This window comes from Thalassophryne amazonica, chromosome 1, assembly GCF_902500255.1.
Source record: "Thalassophryne amazonica chromosome 1, fThaAma1.1, whole genome shotgun sequence".
In the NCBI taxonomy this organism is placed as follows: Eukaryota; Metazoa; Chordata; class Actinopteri; order Batrachoidiformes; family Batrachoididae; genus Thalassophryne; species Thalassophryne amazonica.
Window position 1 is genome coordinate 52,723,662 of NC_047103.1, and position 17,114 is coordinate 52,740,775.

Sequence of the window (17,114 nt, forward strand, 5' to 3'; positions counted from 1 at the left end):
GTGACTGCTTATCGCCATTACCTTCTGTTCATTAAGCCTAAAGAAAGCATTAAAATTCATCTTAATTTGGTGATAAAGGATGCAGTTGTAATTATGTTAAAGAGTCTGATTTCTAGCTGTAACTACAGAAATGTGTGGAACAAATTTTGTACTAATTGTTTAAGAGGAAAAAAAATATAATAATAAAAAATATCTATAATACAACCATATAACAAGTCGTATACAGTCAACATGTATTTAGTTTTCATCATTCAACAGGTCTCAGATGTTTTATGAGGTTGTTTGGCAGGCACAGTACTCTGGTGTTTAAATACAACTCTCAGGTGTGCACATAACTGGTGCTTAGGTGCTCGTGTGCGCTAATAATGATATGATGATAACATGATAAACAGCAGAAAATGCCCCATGTTTTCACAGCATCCATTATGTGCATGCCTGAAAATGATCAAACTACATGTCCTCTCTTCCCCCCTCTACCATTTCCTTCCCCTCCTTTCATACCGTCTCCTTCCTCCTTGATGGACTTGGGCTCTGAAACAGCAAAACACTGCATGGTCTCATATTTCTGTTGCTGAGGCTCGTACGGCTCCTCCTGGCTCTCACTGTGGGGATTGACCAGCATTCGGCAGTTGAATGTGTGGCTGTTCCTCCTTGGACCCTCGCTGGACCACGGGACGCCATTCACTGCAGGGGAGCGAAAAGGGAAGGGATGATTTACAATGTGGCCTCCCATGGAATTTACTTGACAAATTTAACTGCAGCCAAAGAGAACAATTAAACTGGGAACTCTGGAGCTGTAACAAGTGAGCCAACAAAGACTACCATACAGTAAATTTAAGATATAATAATAATAATAATAAGAGCAAGACAGCAAGAATCAAGGCATAAAAAGTGTGAAAGCAGAGTGCAGTTGCTGGGTAGATACCAGTCATAATTAGCAGTTGGAACTCTGAGCCCTGTGCCTTCATTCTGCAGCCACGCATCACAGCCAGGCCTCCATATGCATGTCCTCTAAAATATTATCGCCAAACTTTCTTCTCTCACACATACACAGGCGTGAGCAATCACACATGCACACACGCATATAAGCCTTCGCACACACAGAGACACACAAAACTTATTTCAGTGGAGCAAACTCCCTTCACACTCCATCTGGTTTGTGATCTCATTCAGCACATTGATAATCACCAAATATCTGGGACACAGCCCGCTGATCATTTCCAGGGTGCTCTGCTCTCCCACCCAGATGGTCGAGCACTTAAGACCTCAATCCAAAGCACCAGCAGTGGTGAGGGATGGGAGAGGAGACTTAGAAAGGGCTCCTGATGGGGCGCACTGACTTATATCACAATCACAGGAGGAAGGGTGATTTGGAATTTGACATGGATGTGTATTTGACAGTGGAGGAAAAAAGGAAATATGTTTTTCATGACAATGGGAATACTGGTAAAGAAAAAATGTATTTCCAGGATTAAGAAAATTAAAGAACAAGAATGTGAGAATAGAGACTTAGTCACGATGTGCAAGAGAACAAAGCCATGAGAGAAAGAGAAGTAAGTGCAAGAGATGATTTTACAAAAAGGGAGCGATGGTGTTGACATGGGAGAGAAGCTGAAAGAGGAAGTTAATTAGGTGAAAAGGGAGTGATGAAGAAGAGAAGAGCAAATCTCTGGGTTGAGCTTCAGCAAAAGAGAGAGACAGAGAAAAAAAGGTTTTTAATGCACAATGCCAAATGTGTACGGTGCATCCAGAAAGTACGAGGTCTATTAGAAAAGTATCCGACCTTATTTTAAAAAAAAAACAAAAAAAAAAACATATGGATTTGAATCACGTGTGCTTGCGTGAGCCAACCTTGAACCTTCATGCGCATGCGTGATTTTTTTCACGCCTGTCGGTTGCGTCATTCGCCTGTGAGCAGGCTTTGAGTGAGGAGTGGTCCACCCCCTCGGCGGATTTTCATTGTCAGGGAAATGGCTGAGAGACTGCTGCTTTGCTTGATCAAATTTTTTTTAGAAACTGTGAGGCACATCCATGTGGACACCATTCGAGAAATTCAGGTGGTTTTTGGTGAAAATTTTCTGGGCTTCAAAGACATTAAGGGATGTTACTGTCGCTTTAAGGACGCCCTCAGCAGCTGTGGGGTGCACCGCGCTCCAGCTGCCATCGACAGGCTGAACGACAATTTCATTTCTAAACGGATCGCTCTGTGGATCCGTGACCATTGTGTGCACTTTCTCTGGTTATCACAAGAGCTGGACATCACCCATTTTCCTGCAGATTTCACTTTTAACAAGAGATTTTGTCGTGGAAAGCCGAGCGGACGCTTCGCGCGTCATGATGGATTCGCTGCTGGACCAACACAAAACCACCTCCGTTTTGGTCTCACAGGACGGCTTTGAGATGGCGCTCAGACAGCTGTCAGTGGTTTTTCAGTCGAGTGATTATCCAAGAAATTGTGGATGTGCCTGGACATGCCAGAACATGTTCTGTGACGCTTCATCACGGCATTGCTTTGCGCGTCGCAGCACCGAGGAAATGAACGGCACATTCCACTGTTACGAGGAGTTTTTGTCATGGAAAGGAGCGGACGCTTCGCGCGTCACGACGGCAAGCGAGACAAAGAACACCTCCGTTTCGGAGTGCTAGAAGGACAAGCTGGGACATGCCTTTCAGTGCTTACCAGTCGAGTGAGTATCAGAGAGGTGGACATGTCCCAGCTTGTCCTTCTGGCACTCCGAAATGGAGGTGTTCTTTGTCTCGCTTGCCGTCGTGACGCGCGAAGTGTGCGCTCCTTTCCATGACAAAAACTCCTCGTAACAGTGGAATGTGTCGTTCATTTCCAAACTGGACGCTGTGTTTTATCCGGGACGTCATCTGGACTAGCACAGGAATTGTGAAAAGACATGGACATCAGCACTTTTTCGGCAAATTGAGACAGACGTGAGGAGGAATTCCACGGTGCCGCGACGCGCAAAGCAATGCCGTGATGAAGCGTCAAAGAACATGTTCTGGCATGTCCAGGCACATCCACAATTTCTTGGATAATCACTTGACTGAAAAACCACCGACAGCTGTCTGAACGCCATCTCAAAGCCATCCTGTGAGACCAAAACGGAGGTGGTTTTGTGTCGGTCCAGCAGCGAATCCATCATGACGCGCGATGCGTCCGCTCGGCTTTCCACGACAAAATCTCTTGTTAAAAGTGAAATCTGCAGGAAAATGGGTGATGTCCAGCTCGTGATAACCAGAGAAAGTGCACACGATGGTCACGGATCCACAGAGCGATCCGTTTAGAAATGAAATGGTCGTTCAGCCTGTCGATGGCAGCTGGAGCGCGGCGCGCCCCACAGCTGCTGTGGGCCATCCTTAAAGCGACAGTAACATCCCTTAATGTCTTTGAAGCCCAGAAAATTTTCACCAAAACCACCTGATTTTCTCGAATGGTGTCCACATGGATGTGCCTCACAGTTTATAAAAAAATTTGATCAAGCAAAGCAGCAGTCTCTCAGCCATTTCCCTGACAATGAAAATCCGCCGAGGGGGTGGACCACTCCTCACTCAAAGCCTGCTCACAGGCGAATGACGCAACCGACAGGCGTGAAAAAAATCACGCATGCGCATGAAGGTTCAAGGTTAGCTCACGCAAGCACACGTGATTCAAATCCATGTTTTTTTTTTAAATAAGGTTGGATACTTTTCTAATAGACCTCGTATTCACAGCGCTTCACTTTTTCCACATTTTGTTATGTTACATCCTTATTCCAAAATGGAGTAAATTCATATTTTTCCCCTCAAAATTCTACTCGCAACACTCCATAATGTCACAGTTGTCCTTAAGCCACTCCGCTGATATCTTGGCTGTGTGCTTAGGGTCACTGTCCTGCTGAAAGATGAACCGTCGCCTCAGTCTGAGGTCAAGAGCACTCTGGAGCAGGTTTGCATTCAGTATGTCTCTGTACATTGCTGCACTCATCTTTCCCTTAATCCTGACGGGTCTCCCAGATCCTGTCGCTGAAAAACATCCCCACAGCACGATGCTGCCACCACCATGCTTCACCGTAGGTATGGTGCCTGGTTTCCTCCAAACATAACGCCTGGCATTCACACCAGGGTGTTCAACCTTTGCCTCATTAGACCAGCTAATAGAATTAATAAAAGGAACAGTCTGCACCATCTGTCATGCTTAGTTATCATGTTATGGGGTAACATATGTCATATGCTATAGAATCCAACGGACGTTGACCTTGTTTGACCTTTATTTTTACGAAAGACTGTACATGAGCTGGCGTAACCAAATCAGGAAGTGGGAAAGCTTAAGGGGTGGAGGGTCGTCTCTTTCTTTGACACAGCTGAGCTGCGAGGTTGATCTTTTTGTAGTCTTCTTGCAGCACGCTGGCCCGTGTGGCTACAAATCAAACTGGTCCAGTGTGTGATTGTGCAGAAAACACTCAAATCCATGGATGCCAAGTTTGAGGCAGAGGATCGTCCCAATCCTTGTGACATCGTAGCATATAGCCACGAGCCGAGGTGGTCTGACGACAAGAAGAAGAAAAAGAAGAAGAGGAAAAATAACCAGGCAGAAGGCAGCAGGGAAGCGGGTGCCGTGTCAGCTGCCACAAACAGGAATGAGCAGATCGAAGAAAGTGGGAAAGGGGGGGGGCGCCACTGCAGCCGCTATAAACAGGTCTCCTCCAGTATATCCGGAATCTATTCCAGCCAGGTGCATGGACGACTGGATTCAAGTCTGGGATGGCAAAGATGTTGAGACAGAAACTTTGCGCCCGAACAATATTCTTTGGTGCAGATGTGGAAACTGCAGGCTGATGCCGACGGTGTGTAACGCGCGAAAACAGACCTTGAATTCAAGCTTCACTTGTTAATTGGCCACAAACAGCACGTGTCATGTCCTGTGTTTTGCAGCACAGCAACTGAGACTTCAAACAATGTGCGTACGTACAGTCTTTCGTCAATGACGTCAACGCTGAGCAGGAAATGCCCGGATATTCTACAATGATTGCGCGGGGGCGCTCGGGAGAGCACAAAGTTCAAATGGCCAATAAAGGTATGCACTTGTGGGACGCGTGTAAAAAGTGTGGAATATAAGCTCTTTGGTATGTTTCTTAGAGGAAGTATTGCATTTCTCACTGTGTAATGTTCCCCTTTAACTTTTGACCCCTGTACAAACTGAAACTGACCTTTGTCACCATTTTTACTGTTTGTACCCCATAAAGTTACATAAATAATTTAACTTCCATACAAGTATCGATGTTAATTATTATTGTATTTTTCTATGATGTGTTTTTTTAACACACTAAAACATTCATTTTTGAGCCGTTTTCTCAAAAACATTTTTATTCACAATTTATTTTTATTTTCCTTTATATAGCGCCAAATCACAACAGAGTTGCCTCAAGGCGCTTCACACAGGTAAGGTCTAACCTTACCAACCCCCAGAGCAACAGTGGTAAGGAAAAACTCCCTCTGAGGAAGAAACCTCAAGCAGACCAGACTCAAAGGGGTGACCCTCTGCTTGGGCCATGCTACAAACATAAATTACAGAAATAATTCACAGAACAATTCACGGACGAATATACAAGAATTGCTGTTGGTGCACAGGACAGGAGGGTCACCAACAGTGGGTTTTTTCTTCTCTCTTATCAGCATCTCCCTTTCCCCACTGCGGTCTCTGAGCACAGCATATTGGAGGTTCTGACAGTTTTCCGTTTCAAGGATGGTGGATACTGCCAGAGATGAGGAAAAAAAAAAACAACAAAATAGTCCTCTGATCTGCAGGCTTTGTTTCTTGCTTGCGCTTCCAACCGATTCACACAAAAAGAGAGTCAGCTGAAGGTATTTGTGAACTTTCCTCTTAAACCTTTGCATGATGTCCGATATTTTACCAATAGCAGCGTTTTATTTTTTGTGTGATGGTTAAGCAGACCAATGACATGCGAGTCTTGCACGCTGAATCATTGAGAGATAAGAGAAATGACTCCACTTGGTTGCAAACCAACACATTTCAATAAATTTAAGCAAACCTATCCGAGAAAACAGAGTGAACATAATATAACAACCTGGTGCTGCGCCAGTTTTCCACTGCTTAGGAAGAGTCCTGGACATGAACTGTCAACTGTGGGACCTTATATGAAGACAGGTGAGTGCCTTTCCAAATCATGCCCAACTGACTGAAGTTACCCCAGGTGGACTGTAGTTAAGCTGTAGAAACAACGATTTTCAGTGAGAACAGGATGTACCTGAGCTCAATTTTGAGCTTCACGGCAAAGGCTGTGAATACTTATGTACATTACATGTGATTTTCAAAAACCTTTTTCACACTGTCATTATGGGGTATGGTGTGCAGAATTTTGAGGGGAAAAAAAAAACCCATCCCTTTTGGAATAAGGCTGTAACATAAAAAATGTGGAAAAACTGCACCACTGTGAATACTTTCTGGACACACTGTATGTATGTCTTACCTAACTATCAATGATGTCATGCTGCTAAACATTCCGTCTGTAACACTTCAGGTCAAAAATTTTACCTACACCAGAGTCATTTTCCAACAACTATCTACAGAATTAGAATTACATGAGCACTGTGAGCAAGATGAGAGAGAAGTGGCACACAACGGAAAAATAAGTTGACGAGAATGGGCTCCAAATGACAACCTGTCAAGTTCTATGCAGAGATGACTGTAAATGCAACACTGAAGACTGTTAACACAAGTGACACTGTCTGACGCACGCACGCACACACACACACACACACACAAAGAGAGTTCACAAAGTAAACTCTTTGCAGTAAAAATAAGCTTGAGGCTAACCGAGAGATTTGGGCAGCAGGTTCTTGATGAACTCTGCGTGATCCCCGACATGCAGCACGCTGTAAACGCTGGTGTTCATCAGCTCCTCTTGGTTGTAGCGCAAGTACTGGGTCACATTCTCAGAGACAAACACGATATTACCCTCCATGTTCACCACAAAGAAGAAGCCATCCAGGGCCTGGACAGGAGAAAGAAGGGAAAAAAGTCAAAAAGGACGATAGAACAGGAGAGAGTGTTGAGCGCAACCCCCCACCCCACAACCCATCAAGTCAAAATAAACTGTTCTCAACTTGAAAAGAAAAAGACAAAGAATTTTAAGACCAAACTACAGATACAGCCAACCGTATTAATTTACATTTTTGACCTTCCATATTTCTCCAAGTAAATGCCATATGTGCAAATTCTATTGTATCTGGAGTTTTACCTCTGGGCAGCAGTCTGTGTTGGATTGTCCATGTGCCTATATTGTGCTCAGAAATGGGGAAGAAAAAAAAAACCCTGTACTTTTTCCACCTACTCTACCAGTCACTTCTTAAAGCTGCTCTTTTTTGTTTTCCATCTCAGACAAATGTGCTCTTGAAACCTCAAACAGGAAAATAAACCAAGAACTAGTTTTCACACATTTGTTAAAAAAAACATTCATAGCCACTTTCCCCCTCCAATCACTGACAAATTTGTTTGCATTGGTGTGACTCATCTCTGCCATTTCAGAAGCTGCCTGGTATTGCCCAAGCAAGCATCTCCTCTACTGGCACTGACCTCATAACAGTGATCACAGACAAACCTGAAGTGAACCCTTAACATAAATTTGCCCGTGAAAGCCACCAAATTATCAATTTTGAGAAGCTGAAATGAAAAATGCTTGCTATTTTTTCCCTTAATAAGTGACTTGAAAGTAGTACTTATTGAAATAGTCATTGATAAATTGCTTGCCGACAGTCTGATGAAGTGAATTTCAATTTACTTTTATGTACATTATTTATTGGGATTACTCTGATTTTAGCCAGTTATGTTTCATGAACAGTGACCGCGTCAGGACTTGTCCAAAACTGAACTTCTAAATGAAAACGAAAGTAAGGTGTTGCATTGTTTGCCTATATTCTACAGGCAATAAATCTGAGTGGAATCTAATTTATTTGTTGTGACATTTCTGATGAGCTACACATATCATACAATACACAACATGTAGAATTGTGTTCACAATAGTGTATTTAAAAAAGTGAGTAAAGCCCAAAATCATTTAAATAGCTTTTATTTTCATACACGCAGATTGCATTGGGAACACTGCACGTTCTATACCAAAATAAAAAAATCTAGTCAAGTTACACTTTAATTTGGGTTTTCTTAAATCAAATATTTTATACATTTACTATGCCGCCAACCAGCTTGTGTAGACAAATTACCTAAATGTCACTGGAGCTGGGTTTCCACTACAAATTTGCTCAAAAGCGACAAAAACAGAGACATGACAGCATTTCCACTGACTGACTGAATGCCACTGCTGGGTTTTGTCACCTCATGATAATGATCATTCTAGTGAGGCAAGAACTCATGTGATCGCCTGAGAAACCACTTTACATGAGCCTAACAACTTTTTTTTTGCAATGTTTGAGAGTTTCATCAAAATGGTTTCCATTCAGCGAATTTGCTACTTCAGAGTTAGAGAGTAATGGAAACCAGTCTTGTGGAATGAGAGCAAGTCCCTTCATCTGCTCCCTTTTTTCACTTTTGGATGCCACAGTGAAACAGAGATGGATCGGCACAAGTTTTTTTGTTTGCACTGGATACCCTTTGTGATACAACTCCACATTACATGGAGAATGGGCAGGAGTGGTCTTGAACCAGGAACCTTTTGCTTCAGAAACAAGTGCCACTGCACCTGCCTAGCCTTGTGGAAAGACAAAGAATGAAATACTATGACTTTTTACTTTTACCCTGGCCTAAAAAATACGGTGCACACAGCTCACGCATGCCAGGTCACATATGATAATGGTTTGGAAGCCCACGTGTATTAACACAACTAAGGTTAAAAATAGACAAGGAAATCTCATCTATCAAAGCATAAAGTGGAACTCTGAATATGGATATCTGCTGAGATCGATACTTTTCCGATCCGATATCAGAGCTCTGTTTTAATATTATTATCATCACTATTGTTGATTTTATGAGGATTTTCTTAAAAAGGAAACCTGAAAGTTGAGCAACAATTTGCCAGAAGGTATATCTAAGATGAAAGCCTAGATTTAATGTTTGGTGAAAGAATTAAGTATTTTTATTTTTATAGACTTTTATAGCCTTATTTTTATAGACTTAAAGAGAAAAGACAGCACTCTATCTCGCTTTCTCTCGCTCGCTTGCTCTCTTTCGCTTACTTTCTCTCTCCCTCCGTCTCGCTCTCTTTTTCTTCTTCTTGAAAACAGCAGTTTTGGTGCTGCACAAACGTCAAACGTTTTGGAAATACGAAGCCTTTCAACTATAAAATAAATATATCATCATCGACGCTCACGCGCAGGATTTTAATGGAGATTTTTTTTCCCCTTTCAGCAGGCAGAATCTCTGTTCGATGTCCTCCTCGGCTGCATGCTGAGCTGGCGTTTTATAGCCTCGGGACAGTGAAGTGGCTAACTTTTTAGCACACATTTTCAGCAACAATTCAGTTATTTATTTTTTTTTTTTTGGAAATTCAGTGATCAACAAACAGACAATCTGAACCCGAGAGCCGAGCAGAAATTTGCCGCTACCTGTAGCTAGAACACGGTGGAAGAGAGACCTCTCAAACAGCCCAGCTTCAGAAAACCTCCCCCTCCTCCCGCTCGGAAGCAAACAACAGCAGTTGAAAGGATTCACAGTGGCTCTTCTCCGGTATCAGAAAATGTCGCGGGTTGGATCAGTATTTTCCGATACGTGAATTACGTCGGTATCGATCGGGGATCGGATCGGTCCCATCCCTTGAGATCACGGAAGAAGGAAGAAGAAGGGCCTTTTTTGTCACTGTACAAGTATATACATAAATACAATGAAATCTGTTCTCTGCAACTCCAGATGTAGAGATGCTGGCTTGGTCAGGTGCAGCGAAAGGACCAGATCCTAAATAAGCATGGTTTTTGAATGCCCAGAAGAAGCCCATGCAGACACAGGGAGAACATACAAACACCACACAGAAAGGACCACGCAGGAAGTGATCCAGGACCTTCTTGCTGTGAGGCAACAGTGCTAACCACAAAGCCGCCATGCCACCGTTGCCGCAAAAACACTTTGAGTTTACCTTTAATGAATATACTTTCCGCAATAATGTTCAGACAACAATGCATAACTATCCACTGCATTGCATGGAATGAAGTGGAGTGATATGAATTTAAAGGATACCTAAGCTGGTGGACAGTTTAGGAAATCAATGTTTGACCACAGAACTGCGTAATGGTGATCTGCACAAAGCTTCTGATAACATATGTAATACAGTATTTCTCCATATTTGCAAATGGGAGCTCATCAGAAGTGGTTCAAAAGCAGTGCCAAGATGGTACATACAAAGTGTTAGTGGTATATCTGTTTGATCCACATGTGCAATATACACTTTATTATCTGTGCAAAATCCACTGTGTTGGAATATAAGTATGCAATAACTACTGTTCACAATCCCCATTAACCCGGCACATTGTAATATATTTCATTTTTTTATGGTGCACCGGGTATCCTTTTTATACTGTTTTTTTTATTTTTATTTTTTTATTATACATTATATGTTTTTATACTGTTATACCTCATAATGTTATGCCTTTGTACCTTTATCTACTCGAGAGCTCTGCACAAGAATTCCAATGTACCCGTACCTTGTGTGCGGGTACAAATGGCAAATAACATCCATCTATTTATCTATCTATTGACACCCAGTTTATTTGAAAAGGAGGGCAAATCTTTATTAAAGAGAATGAATGTCATGTTTCTTTTAAAAGATCACAGATTCACCTTCCCATATGTAGATAGCATGGTGGCTCACAGCAAGAGGGTCTTTCCGGATACACAGAGGATAGTTCATGCATTTTCCCAGATTTCTATGTATTATTATTCCTATAATCCACTTTCACCTCACATAAGGATGTAATATTTGTGGTTTTATTATTTTAAAATGCACAGAACCTCACAAATGCCTGTTGCACTGCACACTGGGGCATATCTTATACTGTATGTCACTCAAAATGCATTGTTCGACAAGCCCCAGATACCCACATTCAAGTATGTGTAAAGATTTACCAACCTGGGTCTTCTTTGAATTGAATTAATGCACGGTGCATCCAGAAAGTATTCACAGCACTGCACATTTTGTTATGTTACAGTCTGATTCCAAAATGGATGAAATTAATTTTGTCCCCACCTCAAAATTCTACAACCAATACTGCATAATGACAATGAAGTTTCTTAGATTTTTGCAAATTTATTAAAAATAATAAAAAACTAAGAAATCGCATGTACACCATTTTGCATTTTAGTGACATTTTGTTTTTCCATTCTCCACTGTATACCAGTCTAAGAAATGTTTCATTTGAAAAACTATAATCCAGGAATCCTCACTTGTTTTGCTTGTCCAAATTTAATATCCTAAATTAGCTGTTTGAAGAAGAGGCATTTGCTTTGGGTAAATTTTTGGAGAAAGTGTGGCAGCGACGGTGGAGACAGCTGTACCCGCATGTATGAATAGATGTATGTATTGCTTTACTTTTGTGGGGAGTGTCTTATAAGCCATGCATTACTGCATGCAGGACACAAATAAAAATGATCGATCTCTATCTATCTACCTATCTGGACATAAGTATTCACAGCCTTTGCCATGAAGCTCAAAACTGAGCTCAGGTGCATCCAGTTTCCACTGATCAGCCTTGAGATGTTTCTACAGCTTAATTGGAGTCCATCTGGAGTAAATTTAGTTGATTGGACATGATTTGGAAAGGCACACACCTGTCTACATATAAGGCTCCACAGTTGACAGTGCATGTCAGAGCACAAACCAAGCATGAAGTCAAAGGAATTGCCTGTAGACCTCTGAGACACGATTGTCTTGAGGTACAAACCTGGGGAAGGGTACAGAAACATTTCTGCTACTTTGCAGGCCTCAATGAGCACAGTGAACTCCATTATCCGCAAATGGAAGATGTTCGGATCCACCACGACTCTTCCTAGAGCTGCCCGTCCATCTAAACTGAGCAATTGCGGAGAAGGGCCTTAGTCATGGAGGTGACCAAGAACCCAATGGTGACTCTGTCAGAGCTCCAGCTTTCCTTTGTGGAGAGAGGAGAACCTTCCAGAAGGACAACCATCTTCTGCAGCAATCCACCAATCAGGCCTGTATGGTAGAGTGACCAGACGGAAGCCACTTCTTAGTAAAAGGCACATGGCAGCCTGCACCTGAAGGACTCTCAGACCATAAGAAAATTCTCTGGTCTGATAAGACAGAGACTGAACTCTTTGTTTGGAGGAAGCCAGGCACCACTCATAACCTAGCCCAGTGGTGTCCAAAGTATTCCACAATGGGCCAAGAGGGTGCAGGTCTTCTTTGCAGCCACTGACTCCAGCAGGTGATAATCACTGGTTAACATCACTTGGAGCAGATGGGATGAGTTCATCAGTGAAATCAACTGCTGGAGTCAGTGGCTGCAAAGAAAACCTACACCCTCTTGGCCCTTTATGGAATAACTTGGACACCACTCGCCAATACCATCCCTACACTGAAGCATGGTTGTGGCAGCATCATGCTGTGGGGATGTTTTTCAGCGGTAGGAACTGGGGCGACAGTTCATCTTTCAGCAGGACAATGACCCTAAGCACACAGCCAAGATATCAAAGGAGTGGTTTCATGACAAATCTGTGAATGTCCTTGAGTGGCCCAGCCAGAGCCCAGACCTGAATCCAATTAAACATCTGTGGAGAGATCTGAAAATGGCCGTGCACCAATGCTTCTCATCCAACCTGATGGAGAGGTGCTGCAAAGAGGAATGGGCAAAAACTGCTCAAAGATAGGTGCACCAAACTTGTGGAATCATATTCAAGAAGACTTTTGAGGCTGTAATTGCTGCCAAAGATGCATCAACAAAATACTGAGTGTGAGTGTGTGAATACTAATGTACGTACATGTGATATCTTAGTTTTTTTTTTAAGAAATGTGCAAAAAATGTCCAAAAAAACAAACAAAAAATTTTTTTCCTGTTGTCAATATGAGGTATTGAGAGTTGAATTTTGAGGGGAAAAAAAATGAACTGACTCCAGTTTGGAATAAGGCTGTAACATAAATGTGGAAAAAGTGAAGCGCTGTAAATACTTGCTAGATGCACCAAAGCTATTTTACTAGCTGTTCACCTGACTCTGGACTTCATTGTAACAACCCTTTTCAATGTAATATCTGTCAAATACAATGCATGAAGATCTGTGGTATAGTATTCTGTCATTTTTGCATTCTGAGCCACTTTTGTTGCAGTAGCTCAGAAGCTTGTAATGCTACTTCAGCTTTTCAGTTTCATGGTGTGCCAAATTCTGCACACCATGCGCTGTTGATTTGACTAATGACAAGATACAAACGTGTGCGTTGTGAGTGCATCGATTTATTCAGCGTGCATCAATTCAATTGACGGGTAAAATTGCGATGATTGCTCGCTGCCTGCTTGCGATGATTTTTTTCCAAGGCGCACTAATGCACCATGGACGGTTCGGGACACTGGAGCGACTATTTTTTGGGGGTGTTTATCGAGCAAATGATTATTTCTCTACGTTGACTGCAGACTGTAGCGGGTCTGCTTGAAGCAATGAAGCAGTGCTACGACCCGCTGTTCGCTGTTTCTCTGCGTCACTGGTTTTCAGAAGCAGAATGTCGGCTTGCTTAAGCACCAGGCGGTGCGTAAACTGAAGTTGTCCATCAGGTAAAGGAAATAATAATAATATCCTCTGTTTTGTGGGACTAAGTGCGCAGCTCCAAAGAGCCACATAGATTTCGGTGAGAATTAGTAACTTCAGAGCGAATTGCTGTTTTAAATAAAATGACACCTCTTTCCAAACGTAATACAAACTATAATCTACAACCGGAGCAGACCCAACCTGACTCAGAAATTTCAGTGCTTCTTCATGTGTGGTGGTTTGTTCTGGCATGTTTTGTCCTCCCCGGTGTCTCACTTCACAGTTATTGTCTTCACCACTTGTATTTCATTTTTGTCTGTCTTCGTGTTGTTTTGGTGGTCGGTCCCACCTGATAGAAGTTGTCAGTCGGCTTTGAGTAGGATTTTGTAGGGTGATCGGGAAGAATAAATTGCATATATGTGTATTAAAGTTCATAAATGGCTCTGCCAGTGTGGCATTTACCATTACTATATATGCAGACAGGGGAAGAAAAAAAACATTTCAGTTAAATATATCATATAGCAGACAAACACACTGCTATTTGGGAAGTGAAATAAAGTTTCTAGCATTTACAGAAAGTGTGCCATAATTATTTAAACAACATCGGGCAGGTGCATAAATTAAGGCACCCATGTAATTTTATTGATCTGAATACATTTAGCACTAATTACCGGAACACAAAATTGGTTTGATAATTTCATTGACCCTTGACCTCACACAGGTGAATCCAATCATGAGAAAGAGTATTAAAGGTGGCCATCTGCAAATGTTTCCCCTCTTTACATCTCTTCTAATGAGTGGCAACATGGGAGCCCTTAAACAACTCTCAAATGACCTGAAAACAAAGATTGTTCAACATCATGATTCAGGGGAAGGATACAAAAAGCTATCTCAGAGATTTCAGCTGTCAGTTTCCACTGTGAGGAACATAGTGAGGAAATGGAAGACTGCAGGCACAGTACTAGTTAAGGCCCAAAGTGGCAGCCCAAGAAATATCTCAGATAAGCTGAAGCGAAGGATGGTGAGAACAGTCATAGTCAACCCACAGACCTGCTTCAAAGACCTACAGCATGATCTTGCTGCAGATAGTGTCTCTGTGCATTGTTCTACTATACAGCGTACGTTGCACAAAGAGATGCTGTAATGCAGAGGAAGCCTTTTCTACATACACGCCACAAACAGAGTCACTTGAGGTATGCTAAAACACATACGGACAATCCAGCTTCATTTTGGAATAAGGTGCTGTTGACTAATGAAACTAAGGGCCCTGTCCGACTGGCGTTTAGGAGGATTTGCGTATGGATTGCTCACAAAATTGGCTCATATTCGCTTAACATTCGCAATATGCGTGAAACATGGTTGTATTAGTCGGCCGACACCCGCACACGTCTGCAATTATCTGCAAAGGCACGTTTTTCCGTTGCTAGGATTTTTGAGCTGCACAAAATTTGGCTGCGGATGACATCCGCCTTACATGCTCCATACATACTCAATACATACACAATACATACTTACTCTATGCGCTGTATATCTGCCATTAACTGCTGGTATCTGCAACTGACAGGGTTTTGCGGGTTGGCAGCGGACTGGGACAGTGTGTAAAACAGATATATATCGGGCCCATCGTGTCCACATCACAAACTAAAATATGTTGTAGCGACTGCATACAGATTGGCCACGAATAAAGTGTTTGTATTACATCTGCTTTGCAGCTGATTTGCAGACAATCTGCGAATGCATAACAAACACGTCACGTAAACCCAAAGTACTATATGTGGCAGAAAGCGACATACCTGCCAGTCAGTGCCGGTCCGGCTGTGTAAATCCACAAAGACGTAATAGCTGCTGCAAACGGGTCTACTCCAGGACTTTTATTTAATACCAACAAAAGGAAGAGTTGCTGTTTTAGCCACAGCTCACACTGAAGTCTGTTTTCTGTGACACTCTCAAAAAACAAACAAACAAACAACAAAAAAAAAAAAACACCGTCTCACATCCCGAACGGCTTCCCCCCTCCTGCTCCCCAAACTCATGAACAGTTAACCTTCGCATGACAACAAGAACATTAACTCTGTGATCAACTTGTCCAAGTCCAGCAAATGCTCCAGAGGCTGTATTGTTGGTGTGAATAGTGATGCCGACGACCCGAGTGATCTTATTTTATAACAGCAATGCAGATGCCGTGCACGCACAACACGTGCGCGATGCATTCATAATACACCCGTAATACTCTCAATGTGTCAGCTCCGTTTCCTCTCTACATGCTTTATATAACCGTGATTGTTCATCATATATTCGCTATATATTATTAATATATCCGTAATTCATACTGGGACATTTGTCATTTTTGGCCATTTTTCTTGCGGACGACAACGAATGCCCGCAATTTGTATACTCAATTCATGCGCAATTAATCCTCTCCCCAGTGGGACAGGGCCCTAAAATTGAGTTATTTGGACATAAGAGGTGGTATGCACGGCTGAAAAAGAACACAACATTCCAAGAAAAACACTTGCTACCTACAGTAAAATTTCAAGGTGGTTCCATCATGCTGTGGGGTTGTGTGGCCAGTGCAGGTACTGGGAATCTTGTTAAAGTTGAGAGTCACATGGATTCCAGTCAATATCAGCAGATTCTTGAGAACAACGTACATGAATCAGTGACAAAGTTGAAGTTGCACCGGGGCTGGATCTTTCAACAAGACAACAACCCTAAACACTGCTCAAAATCTACTAAGGCATTCATGCAGAGGAAGAAGTACAATGTTCTGGAATGGTCCCAAGACCTGAATATTATTGAAAATCTGTGGTGTGATTTTAAGTGGGCTGTCCATGCTCGGAAACCAACATACCTGACTGAACTGGAGATGTTTTGTACAGAAGAATGGTCCAAAATACCTTCAACCAGAATCCAGACTCCCAGGCTGCTATTTCTGCAAAAGGGGGCTCTACTAAATATTGAAGTATTTTTGTGTTTGGGTGCCCAAATTTATGCACCTGCCTAATTTTGTTTAAATAATTATTGCACACTTTCTGTAAATACTAGAAATGTCATTTAACTTCTCAAATATCACTATGTTCATCTGCTATATGATATATTTAACTGAAATTGCTGATCCAAACAACCAATGATTTATATAGGAAAATCATGGAAATCATCAGGGGTGCCGAAACTTTTACATACAACTATACTTTAAGACTCATTAAAATGTTGACTTAGAAAACCTGTAAAGCCTACTTTCAGTACACAGAATATTCACATGAGGTACTGATAAGGGAATCGATAATCGGATCGATAAGCGGAACTGATGATGGCATAGATAGATAAAATCTTATCAATACCCATCCCTAATTGTATCGCATCATATTGCATTATGAGGTATTGAATCACCATCAAATACATTATTAAATAG

The 17,114-nt window shown here is 42.1% G+C and overlaps 1 protein-coding gene across 1 annotated transcript in view; it reads right to left on the minus strand.

Moving 5' to 3' along the window:
* The window catches only part of ncoa2 (nuclear receptor coactivator 2), a 296,306-nt gene that overhangs the window by 121,396 nt on the left and 157,796 nt on the right, over positions 1 to 17,114 (minus strand). The window contains exons 6-7 of the mRNA XM_034169909.1: positions 6,824 to 7,001; positions 502 to 684 (exon numbers count right to left, since the gene is read on the minus strand). Of these exons, the coding sequence (XP_034025800.1) occupies positions 502 to 684; positions 6,824 to 7,001 (361 nt within the window). The remainder of the gene's footprint in view (positions 1 to 501; positions 685 to 6,823; positions 7,002 to 17,114) is intronic.